Genomic DNA, 11,616 nt, shown 5'->3' with positions numbered 1-11,616 from the left:
AAACCGGCTTCCAGGGCTTCTTTTGCTTTAATTCTATTCTATATTAGTATACAAAGAGATGATAGGTAGTGTTAAATACTCACCGTTCAGAAGTTACACAATGTCCTTGTCAACACATTGAGCTTAGAATCTTCTAGTACGTCTACTTTTCCCAGGTCTATTGGCCTTACCTTTCATTTTTCTGGAGGAATATCCAGAAACATCAGCAGAAGAGTAAGCATCGTTCTTTCTCTTGAATCTCTTCATACCACCTTGTCCATATTTGGCATTCTTCGCAGCTCTCTTTCCGTTAGGTCTGGTTCTGTCAGACCTTTTTCCTTCCACTTCTTCTTCTACACCTACGTTAAACTCGGAGTGGTCGATCTCGTTATGCTTTCTTTTGTTTTTCAAAGACTTGATCTTGTCCAATGTTTCTCTCTTTTCCAATTGACGTTTCTGCAAAGTAGCATTTTGGACTTGCTTACCAAATTTCTTTAATTGTCGCTGTCTTCTAGCTTCTTCACGTGCCTTCTTATCACTGGCTTCTTCGATTAGCTTACCCTTGATCTTATCCATGTGTTCATCACTTTTAACCATCTCAGCAAAATAATCCAACGGTCTTTTAAAGGATACTTTTAGTCGTTTTAACTCGTCGCGTGCCACTAAGACAGCGTCTAATGATTGCTTGTAAAATGCTAACTCCCTCTCGGTATCATCGTATATGTCCTTGATCTGTTCATCCGTATTTGTTTCAGACATGACACTCTGATGCTCTTGGAAAGAATGTTTTTTCCAGGGCAATTGTACCCTTTCCAAGGCATGCTTCATGGCTTTGGTGTTGTTGATGGTTAGTTTATGATGTGGGACAACATCGGCATCAGAATCGAATTCTACATCGGACAACGGAACATCCTGTTCCTGTTCCTCTTCTTCCTCTTCTTCCTCCTCTTCCTTAATTTCTTCTTCGGCAACTACATCAGCATCCTGGTCCTCCCCAGACTCGTTATCAGACTCAGAATCACTCTTGGCCAATTTTTCAAGATCCAGCCTTCTATCCTCATCGTTAGCTTCTTCGTCTTCCTCGGCTCCGGACTCATCCTTTTGAGTCTTTGCAGCTTCGTCTTCTTGCATCTTTTTTAATTCTTTCTTTAATTTTCTTCTCTCTTTTTTAGACATGGCCTGGCTCTGATATTCTTCCACATTAGAAGCAACATCTTTGTTACTATTTGCCTGCTTGTTTTGCTCCTCCAGCTTTTTCAAATCAGTGGCTGAAACAACGGTTGGTTCCTCTTTCTTCAAATCCTGGGATTTTTTTTTCTTTAGATCATTTTGGAGCCTGTCAGCTTTTTCAATGTCCTTTTGGTGCGAAAGCAACTCCTTCAATTTAAAACCTTTTGCCATTTTTATATACTGCTGTTCGACGATCTATGCTTTGTTATTATTCGACTACTCAGTAGGATGGAATTTAGTAAAGCTCATCTCATCTGTATTTAGGCAGAAAATAAAAAATTTTCAGCTTTCCGATGGGCATGACAATCACTAGTTACGAAACTTATATACTAAGAGTCGCTGATAAAACTATAATCTATACATCGTGCATACTTTTTAAATACACTAGAAGTCTATGGTATCAGGCCGTTTTCTCTCAATTGAACAAATAGCTCAGCGCTTATATACTTTTCTAACGTCGGGCCATCATTCGACATAAATCCACCTGTAGAAATACCCTTCCGCCTTCTTGTTTTCATCACAAAATCACGGCTTAAACTATTGACAGGTGCTGCTTTCAACTTCGGAATAAAGGCATCTTTATCCAAAACATCGCCAGGCACTTTTCTCCAGATCTTGTGCCAAAAGTACAACTGACACATACCAAGGCCGTTCGTACATAATCTCAAATCTATTTCGAACCCTGGAGATTCGATAACTGGGATCTGTCCACGAATCTCCATCAACGGCGTCCCCACCACTTTTATTGTCTTATATATCCTGCTGCCGCGTCTTTTTTTGACGAGCTCTTCTACTATTGGTAGTAACGGAGCATGAACCGTAATGTTAACTTCATAAACAGGCTCCAGCAATGCTGGCGTCGCCGTTAACAAACCAACATAACAGGCTTTTCTCATTAATGGAATGATTTGACTTTTTATAACGTCGATGTTTGTATCGGAAGGTATTGTGATTGATAACAACTTATACTGTACGCCGTAAATTGGCTCTTCTGCCAATGGACCCTCTTTCACAGCCCAGTAAAATCCTTGTATAATTTGTTGTTTATATTCGGATAGTAATTCTGGGCTGACTTCACCTGGCAAAGTGTCATTAATTAACACATTCCCATTATAGAATGACCAAACGTTTCTTGATGCCAACGAATCCCATCCATACTCTGTTCTCAGTATCTTAGATAGTTTTCTTGGGTTGTCTATTATTTCATCTATATTCAAATAGTTTTGGCCCTTCCCTAACACGTTCTTGCTCAAGTCCTGGATCATTTTAAAATCCAGTGGTTCGGCAGTAACACTAATCGCTAGACCTAGCGAGCTTTCGTCATTCAGGCGCGATATGGAATTGTTTACGGGTATCGAGGCAAATGATTCATTTGAGCAACTTTCCGAAAAAACAGTTAAAGGATCTGATATTTTGATCTCTATATCTGCATACCTTGTCCTCAAATCATATAGTAAGCAATCCATGTATAACTCCCCATTCCCTAATATCACGTGTTCTCCCGATTCCTCGACTTTGACAACAACGCCTGGGTAGTACTTAGTGACTTTGTTAAGGCCATGCAATAACTTCGGCAATTCTTTTGGCAGCAAGGGCTGAAGAACAATCTTGAAAACTGCCTCAGTGATATAATCCAAGGGTCTAAAGTACTTTAGTGTCTTCATATCTTCCTTATTCTTCACAGAATACAACGTAGCAGATTTAATATATGCACTGGAAATACCTTTTACCAATACTATCTGTCCTTTGTGCGCTTTACTAAGCGGATAGACATACCTACCACCTAATAAGCCAATTTCTTCAACCGTACACATAGGTGTTTCGTCATCATCACCATCCTCCTCTTTGTCGAAACTTTCTATCTCTGTATTATTAATAATCGCTCTTTTTTGGCGGGACTCAGATTGCGACGTATCTAGTATACGCACTTTGTCACCTCTCTTCAGAAGGCCAGAATATATGCGAACAAGGGACCATTCTGTTCCACCATAATCCAAAGTCTTCAACACATGAGCCCATAGAATGTCTTTCGAAGTATGTTTGCCCGGACTTGAAAGTTGGTTTACCTTATTGTCAGTCAATGTAAGTGGCTCGTAACATCTTGTTATGGAATCCACAAGACCAGTCTGTTCCTTAAAGATTAGTTGTAAAACATGTTTCAAAAAAGGTTGTGGATCATACTTGAGGACTTCATGCCTTAGATTAATCCTAAAACTGTTCCTCAATAGATTTTTTAACTTATCTTTTTCCATGGACAGAGCATAGGAGAATATCTTGTAGATCGGATTGAGAATAAACTCAACAAAAGTTGGGTACCCTTCCACACTATCAAATGGTTTTGACTGAAAGTTGCCCTTATGAAAGTAAACGCTACCCCACAGCCGTGTGATAAAATCATCTATTTTAGAAGGAGGAATTGAATGCGAGTAGTTATAAGCTACAAATTCCTTGACAGTAAAGGTGAAGCCCAGTTTTGCCGAAGCAAAAATTATATTATTGTATGCCGGTGAAAATACCTGCCCCTTGGTGAATGAATTAATGTCTTTAATTATGTGATTCAACTTAAAATATGCGTCCATTGGCGGTAACTTCAGATCTAAAATCAGCCTGTCGAGTTTATTGATAACAAAACACATCGCTAATTTATTTCTAATACTTTGTTTTATTAGTTGCTCCACTACAGAAGTAACACCTTCTACAACATCTATCACAATTAAAGCCAAATCACTGGCAGCAAATGCGACAGCCGTTTCATCGATAAAATTGGTATGCCCTGGAGCATCCAGAAAGTTTATTATGTTAGACTTGGATTCTAAATTGGTGCAAAGTAGAGTGGAACCATTAAGTTTGATGGAGATTCCCCGATCTATTTCTTGCTTCATATTATCCATATATCTTAATGGTTTCCATCCAAGTTCCGTATTCTTAGACATATCTGGGATGCGTTTGTGCGAATCAATTATTAGAAGATCCATAAGAGAGGTCTTACCTGAATGGAGGGGTCCAATTACGCCAACATTTATTATTCTTTCTGGGATATCTGTCATTGACAGCATATAATCCCGGTTGTATTTGGTTTTCGGAATATTTTTCTTTAACTGTGTAAAAATTGTATGTTCTTGTAACTTACTTCGCTCCGCTACTGGCTTTACCAATGGAGTCTTTACTGACTGCGTGTTCTCGGTTTCTATTAATACTTCCACTCCCTTGCCATAGGGGTATCCTAAGTCTGTCCCAACTCCCTTGTCATTTCCTACTGAAATAAATGGATTGGCCTTAATTCCATTCTTGTCACCGCTTTCCCCAGTTATATCTGTTTCGTATAGCTCCTGCTCATCTAGTACTTCTTCTTCTTCTTCATCAGAATCCAAAGGATTAACTCCTACTAGATTCCCAAATTCGTCAAATAAATCATCGCCTTCCATCTTGTTAGATTCGTCACTGTTGTATACAGCTCTTGTAGAGAAATCAATAAACTACCTTCAGCCGTTGGTGAATAATATTACAAAGCCTTGTTTTCTGCCACTATTGAAATTTTTCAGGCCTTTCCGGCATTAAAATTTCCGCAATGAGGCTTTAACAATAAGTAATCATCATATAAGGATAACCGGAAAGAGCAAAATATTACTTCTATTAAGAATACCGCTCTGAGCATTTGTCTGTGATTGAACTATAGAATTAAGCTAGATAAATGGAAAATGCCAGAGTATACACTACTGGCTGATAATATAAGAGAGAATATTGCCCATTTCGATCCGAATGATATATTTGATAACTTGCACACCATTGTTCATGAGGATGACAACCAACATAACGAAGAGGCAGAGCATTTCAATTATGATCAAGTGTTGGATAAATCCCTACTGTCAAGGAGTTCTATTGTCGGACTCGGTTTAGGATTAATGAGTCCGGTGCTAGGAATGTGCACTAGTATGGCTATAGGCCTGATTAATGGTGGCCCTTTCACTATAATGTTAGGTTTCTTAATTAGTGGTGTGTGTATATGGTTCTCTTCACTTTCTCTTGGTGAGATTGTTTCTAAATTTCCAATGGAACTACACGTTGGTAGTGCCATGTTGGCCCCAGAAACCCTGAAATTGGTATGTTCATGGTACACTGGTTGGTTAATGCTCATAGGGAATTGGACAATGAGCACCAGTATTACTTTTGCAGGTGCTCAGTTAACTATTTCTTTGATTTTGATGACAAACTCTGATCTAATATCTGAAGCACATTTGATTTTTTACACAGTCATTGTGTTCTACCTGGTGGTGACTGCTGTAGGTCTTGTGAATTTGAAATTCGCAAGGTTCATTGAAATAATAAACAAAGTGTGCGTTTATTGGATCATATATGCCATTATATTTATCGATATTCTTCTACTGGTATTCCACAAAGGTAAGTTTAGGTCTTTGAAATACGCACTATTTCACTTTGACAACAATCTGTCTGGGTACAAAAGTGCATTTATTTCCTTCATCATTGGATTTCAACAATCCAATTTCACATTACAAGGGTTCAGTATGCTACCTGCTTTAGCTGATGAAGTTAAAGTTCCTGAGAGAGATATTCCGCGTGGTATGTCCAATGCGGTATTATTATCTGCGTTCTCTGGAGTAATCTTTCTTATACCAATAATGATAATTCTTCCTGATAATGATTTACTTTTTACAAACCATAAGGTTCTGCCAATTGTGAACATTTTTACAAAGTCAACCGATTCGGTGGTTCTATCATTTTTTTTGGTACTCTTAATTTTAGGAAATTTGTTATTCTCTGGAATTGGCTCGATTACTACGTCATCTCGTGCTGTTTATAGTTTTAGTCGTGATCAGGCTATACCATATTATGATAAATGGACTTATGTGGAGCCAGATTCACAGTCAAAAGTTCCAAAGAATTCTGTGATATTGAGTATGATAATATCATACTTCCTAGGACTACTTGCATTGATTTCAACGGCTGCATTTAATGCTTTTATAGGGGCTGCAGTACTATGCCTTTGTTCTGCAACTTTTATTCCGTTGGTTTTGGTGTTGTTTACGAGAAGAAGAGCCATTCGAAGTGCGCCAGTGAAAATCAGGTATAAATTTGGTTGGTTCATCAACATCGTTTCTATCGTGTGGTTATTGCTGTCTATGGTTTCAGTTTGTTTACCAACACAATTACCTGTAACATTTAAAACGATGAACTATGCCTTAGTGGTCTATATATTCTGTATTTTGGTTATTACTGGTCTTTACTTCAAATGGGGGAAGTACAATTTCAGGTTGCCTTTGGCAGATGACATTAAAGCTCCAATTCCCAGTGATCCGGAAGAAACTGTTTTTGAACTGGAGAATAGTAACGTTGAGCATACTCTGAACTCTGAAGCGACAGTGAAAGAATCCGTAGAAGACATCTCAGAAGAAAGCCTAAATAAACCTCGTCCTAGAAGTAGTTATGAGAATCCCTTCGAAGAAAATGAAGAGAATGTCATAGCCGAATACAGTGATGAGTATTATAAAGAAGTACAAGGTTTTGATCTTGCTGATGATTGTAGGCATGATGATATATAATCACGATCATCGACCATTATATTTAGGTGGAGAACGGTTTACATAGAAAAAAAAATATACGTGTACTTAATTTATCAAGTGAATAGGGCACTGGCTAGAATTAGCAAAACACCGGTGCAGCACCATTTCAAACAAGTCGTACCAGAACTATGTGATTGTTTCATTTCTTTATCACCTTCTCCTTGATGATGGTGGTGTCCATCGCTAAACCCGATACCAGTTTGGAACATCTGCAAACCGATTACCAATAGAAACCCTGCGGTGATGCTTAGTAAAAGATCCATATTAGGTTCGTCTTCCCTAGGAGTACTGCCCCTGAAGATGAAATAACCTATCAACGCACCCAATGGTTGAGAACCACCGCCAAGAACAGTGGTTATTAAGATAGCGACCCATTTAGATTCAAAAGCAGTGTAGAATGGTAAAGTCATTGCAAACCCCTCGACGAAGTTATGAATTGTTAAACTTAAAAAAATGGAAAACCCTAAGGACTTCGACGAGTCTGATCTATTAGTGTAGAAAATGATGAACCCTTCCGGGAATTTGTGCAATGCAAGAACTAGACAAGTTTGCATACCAATAGACAACAATTTAGAAAATGGAGTCTCTAAGTGGTGATGGTGACGGTACAAAGAACCATTTTCTGAATGGCACTGTGTTTCTGTCAATGAGGTTCGATTCTCAGCTGTATCATTTTCCAAAGATGATGCTGAAGAGTGTGACAGTTGATTGGAACCATAATTTCCAGTAGATTCACAGGTACTATGATGACGGCTCGAAAGAAAATTTCTACGGTACAACGATAGATTTTCTAGATCGTATCCAACATTATTTTCCATACAGACAAGACCACGGTGATCCTTATTATCGAACTGTGAGTTATCATCAACCCCTTCACACCTGTGTGGTACATTTCTTTCACTTTGAGAAGATTTTATAACTGGTGGAACACATGCAATATATTCTGGTTGCTCTGATTGTAAGAGCGGTGTGCACTTGTCCAAATCGCAGCACTCACCTTCCGATTTCCTTCTCGTTAGCAAGTCAATCAAGGACACCTTCTTTTTTATTTGCGGCCTACGGCTGTCCTTTGAAACTAGTGGGTCATTTTCAGAAACACTCGAAGAGGTCAAATACTCATGTTCAGAGCGGGAACTCTCCAAGTCATGATCATTGTCAAGATGCGAATGTGAGTGAGAGAGTGACTGTGCATGTATATGAGAATCGGGGTTATGATCAGACTTATCAGCACAGTGTACCAACGACTCGCTGGCGAAAGCATGAACAAGGTAGTTTAGGAAAAAACTGAGACAAATACCCAGAAGCAACCCGGGAAATACCTTGAATCGGTTTGATTTTTCGATTCGAGGCAACAACATATATAGTGATGTAGTGATCATAGACCCTGCACTTAAAGAAAGGCCGTAGTTGACCAACTTAGATTGACTATTCCGCTTGCTATCAAACGCAACCGATAACAACGGCACACACAGGGCCCCCAGTATACATAGTACCGACGATATTATAGAAAATAGCAGCCACCTGGGAATTCTTTCCATTGTTCTTTAATTTTCTCTACTATAGTACCTCACCAATAGTGGGATACACTAACCATCAGTTACTGAAATTGTCCAGTGCTGCGCATAAATATAATACCAGTGAGTAGAAGCATCATTCATATTATTGGAAAAAGTCCATCACCGTTAAGGTAGTTATCACAATCCACGGAGCTGCTTTAAAGGTGCGTATTTGAGAGAAAGGCAACGTTTGAGCAATTCATCGACTACGAGGACCCATAGTATCATCGAGTTGCTGGAAAATGGGTGGGCAGTGGGTCATGCGATGCTTTCTGTAATGTATTATCCTCAATTTCAGGTTAAACATGTGTCAAATCTAAGGCGAGTGTGGTGCACGGAGCTTACCTTTCATCATTAAGTAATCATTACAACATTTTTTTGTTTGATGAATGTGGTGAGAAGAGAGAGGTTTAGTGGTGGTGCTTGAAGAGTAGAGGACAAGTGAGTTGTATCTAAAAGTCGTTAATACGTGAGTGTCTGTCTTTGCATTAGTGGGTAGAAATTATTATTTGTTTGTTTGTCAGTTGTCTCTATTTTTGGGTAGACGTGCGTGGTTTTCCTAGTGGATGGTTTGAACAAAGCAGGCTCTCAGGACTGATTGATTGATCTGCTTTAGTGTGTGACGTTTTGCGACTAGCTTTCGTTGGTACCAGGATATAAAGAAAGGAGGGGAAGTGAGTGGAGCGTCTTAAACCCCGTTTGTGAGAGCCTCCAGTACCGTTTGCGCATTAAAACTGTTTTGTAGGGCGGCCTTGTAGTGAAGGTGAAGAAGGTGAGCTTAAATGTTAGGTAATTTACTGAAAAATAAGACTAGATCTTCTGTCTCCGATAAAAATCCTCAGCATTCCGATTATTCCTCGGTAGTGCCCAATGTCCCTGTGTATTGTAAAGCGGCGAACACAGGAACTACCAAGACCGCTGTTGGTGCTCTTTTGGATACCGCAGTCAATGTGGAAAAGCATTCAGAAATGCTTTCCACAACTTCCCCGCCCATTTTAGATCACATATCAGATGATTTAAAACTAAAGCTTTTTGGCTCTAGGGACATTCCGTATAGTCGACCCATTGATTCACTGCAGGAAAACGGGGTTCTCAACTCAGAGAAGATCACCTCCATCAATGAAAAGACGTATGCGTTTAGGGTTTTAATCATTGAGGAAGCCGGTCAAATGGCGTGTAGGAACAATTACCGTGATATTTTTGATTACACCACGTCAAAAGCCTCCAATTCGATGGAGCAAATAAGGCCGAGTGAGTTGAAGGAGTATATATTTGGTTCTCCTGTGAGGTCTTCGGATTTGACGCAGTGTGACAAAATAAGGACCATTCCCAACTCGGATTTGGTACTTATAACAAGAATATTCTATTATACACATCAATACAACCGTATTGCGGTCAGCTTGTGCATACCCAAGATCTTGTTGCCCGTGGTCGCAGAGTCGTGGTCTTGTATTTCATCATGGTTGACCCAAACTCAAAAAATGCTCCTTAACTTCCTGACTATAAACCGTACTATGCAAGAAAACACTGGTAATTACGGTAATAATTCGGTTATAAAACTGTCAAATATAGATATCAAGACACACTATCCAAAAGAAATTGAAATTATGGTTCAAACCTTACAGAAAAGAGTTATTCCATGTTTACGTTCTATGTCCGAGATCCCCAGACTTTTCCTCTACCCTGAGACATTCAAAGAGTTTGTTCACGTTTGGTTCAAAAGCATATTTAATTGGATTGAAATCAAAGATGGTCCCAAATTAGGATTTCTTCCTCTCCTAATGGCAATGGTTATTTCCGATTACAGATACACTATGAAGGAATTGAAGACATCTAAGATCGTCATTCTCTCAGGAAACATGGTGGTTGCCAACAAGTTACTCTTTATCTTATCGGCCTTATTAGAACCAAAGTACAAAGGACAAATAACAATACGCCAGGAAAACATGAGGTCAAATTCATCCGCTGTATCAAGAGATAAATCTAATAACAATTTTGCCAACAGATCCGAGACAGAATTAAGTACTTTAACTTCAAATGACAATCTTGTAGGTCGCGCAGAAAACAACGGTAGCCATAATATTTACAATAGTAATGCCAATCCTAATAACTTTGGATCTCCCAATTACCATTCTTTAAGGAAAGGGTGGCAAATACCTAATCGGAGAAACTCAAATACCTCGGTTTCAGTATCTTCAAACGAGTCTTTGGCTGAAGTCATTCAGCCATCTTCCTTCAAAAGTGGGAGCAGTTCATTACATTATTTATCGTCTTCTATTTCAAGCCAACCTGGTTCTTATGGATCTTGGTTCAATAAAAGACCGACACTCTCTCAATTCTTTCAGCCAAGCCCTTCTCTAAAACATAACGAGTCATGGGAAAGGCTACAAACAACGAATGGTAATTTACAGAGAACTTCAAGTTCCTCCTCATTGCAACAAGCAACATCTAGGCTATCCTTAACAACCCCGCAACAATCACCATCAATCAGCGAATATGACGAATATCCTTGGATGGGGACACCAGGCTCTCCGAATGTTGGAGATGCATCTCATGCACCTCCCTTGATAAAGAATATTTCATATAAGTTTCCGCTCAAGAATGTTGACCTGAAGAGAGATTGTCAGAGGATTTCTCAAGATAAGCTATTGGATGAGGCATTTGAAAAAATATGTCTGCCTTCCTTGAGTGACCTAGATTCCACCTACGAAATTTTTCCTGGTAATTCTTCATATGCAGATATTCTGACTACTGATTCTAACATTGGTGATGATTTAATGGACAAACCCTTAGAATTATTGCCCAAGTATACAATGTACCTAACACATTTCAGTAACTTTTTCCAATTGCAAGCATGTCCTGTCGGTCAAGAATCAGAGAGCAGAATAACAAATTCCATGAAGATTGACCTGCTAAGGACGGATTACACGAGAAGTTTACTGGTTTCATTACGCTCGAGGGATATTAGGGATGTTGCATTGAAAAGAGAGTTTGCCGGTAATGGTAACAATAATAGCCATGATATTTATGGTGAAAACTTTACTGGAAAAAGGAAATATGTGTTAAAACAGAAAACCAAGAAAATCTTTTCCTGTGGTAAAATCGGCAAGTTGAGTAATAGTTTAGAAGATTGTGTTAATTTCGTGGAAAGTAGTATAAAGAATGCAATGATGCTATATGATGATAATGGAATTAATGGTGATCTCCGTGATTCAGAAGCGTTACACATTTTTTCATCTCTTGTTCATTATTGTAATACAGGTTAGCGGTTT

The 11,616-nt window shown here is 38.9% G+C and overlaps 5 protein-coding genes across 5 annotated transcripts; 2 read left to right on the top strand and 3 right to left on the bottom strand.

The window, feature by feature from the left end:
• Nucleotides 1–123: 123 nt before the first annotated feature.
• EBP2 (Ebp2p) lies at nucleotides 124–1,380 on the bottom strand (the record flags this gene model as incomplete). The annotated part of the gene is made up of 1 exon (XM_056223735.1): nucleotides 124–1,380. The coding sequence occupies one exon, from the start codon at nucleotides 1,378–1,380 to the stop codon at nucleotides 124–126; it is 1,257 nt and encodes a 418-aa protein (XP_056077723.1).
• A 221-nt stretch (nucleotides 1,381–1,601) lies between these two features.
• SNU114 (U5 snRNP GTPase SNU114) lies at nucleotides 1,602–4,634 on the bottom strand (the record flags this gene model as incomplete). The annotated part of the gene is made up of 1 exon (XM_056223734.1): nucleotides 1,602–4,634. One exon carries the CDS (start codon nucleotides 4,632–4,634, stop codon nucleotides 1,602–1,604), a length of 3,033 nt encoding a protein of 1,010 aa, XP_056077722.1.
• Nucleotides 4,635–4,907: 273 nt separating this feature from the next.
• Nucleotides 4,908–6,767, top strand: TPO5 (Tpo5p; the record flags this gene model as incomplete). Its single annotated transcript, XM_056223733.1, has 1 exon — nucleotides 4,908–6,767. The coding sequence occupies one exon, from the start codon at nucleotides 4,908–4,910 to the stop codon at nucleotides 6,765–6,767; it is 1,860 nt and encodes a 619-aa protein (XP_056077721.1).
• Nucleotides 6,768–6,841: 74 nt separating this feature from the next.
• ZRT3 (Zn(2+) transporter ZRT3) lies at nucleotides 6,842–8,326 on the bottom strand (the record flags this gene model as incomplete). The annotated part of the gene is made up of 1 exon (XM_056223732.1): nucleotides 6,842–8,326. The coding sequence occupies one exon, from the start codon at nucleotides 8,324–8,326 to the stop codon at nucleotides 6,842–6,844; it is 1,485 nt and encodes a 494-aa protein (XP_056077720.1).
• An 800-nt stretch (nucleotides 8,327–9,126) lies between these two features.
• On the top strand, nucleotides 9,127–11,610 carry LST4 (Lst4p; the record flags this gene model as incomplete). The annotated part of the gene is made up of 1 exon (XM_056223730.1): nucleotides 9,127–11,610. The coding sequence occupies one exon, from the start codon at nucleotides 9,127–9,129 to the stop codon at nucleotides 11,608–11,610; it is 2,484 nt and encodes an 827-aa protein (XP_056077719.1).
• Between the last annotated feature and the right edge of the window lie 6 nt (nucleotides 11,611–11,616).

This window comes from Saccharomyces mikatae (genome assembly GCF_947241705.1).
Source record: "Saccharomyces mikatae IFO 1815 strain IFO1815 genome assembly, chromosome: 11".
In the NCBI taxonomy this organism is placed as follows: Eukaryota; Fungi; Ascomycota; class Saccharomycetes; order Saccharomycetales; family Saccharomycetaceae; genus Saccharomyces; species Saccharomyces mikatae.
The sequence above is the reverse complement of the archived record's forward strand: the minus strand, read 5'-3'. Positions and strand labels throughout refer to the sequence as shown.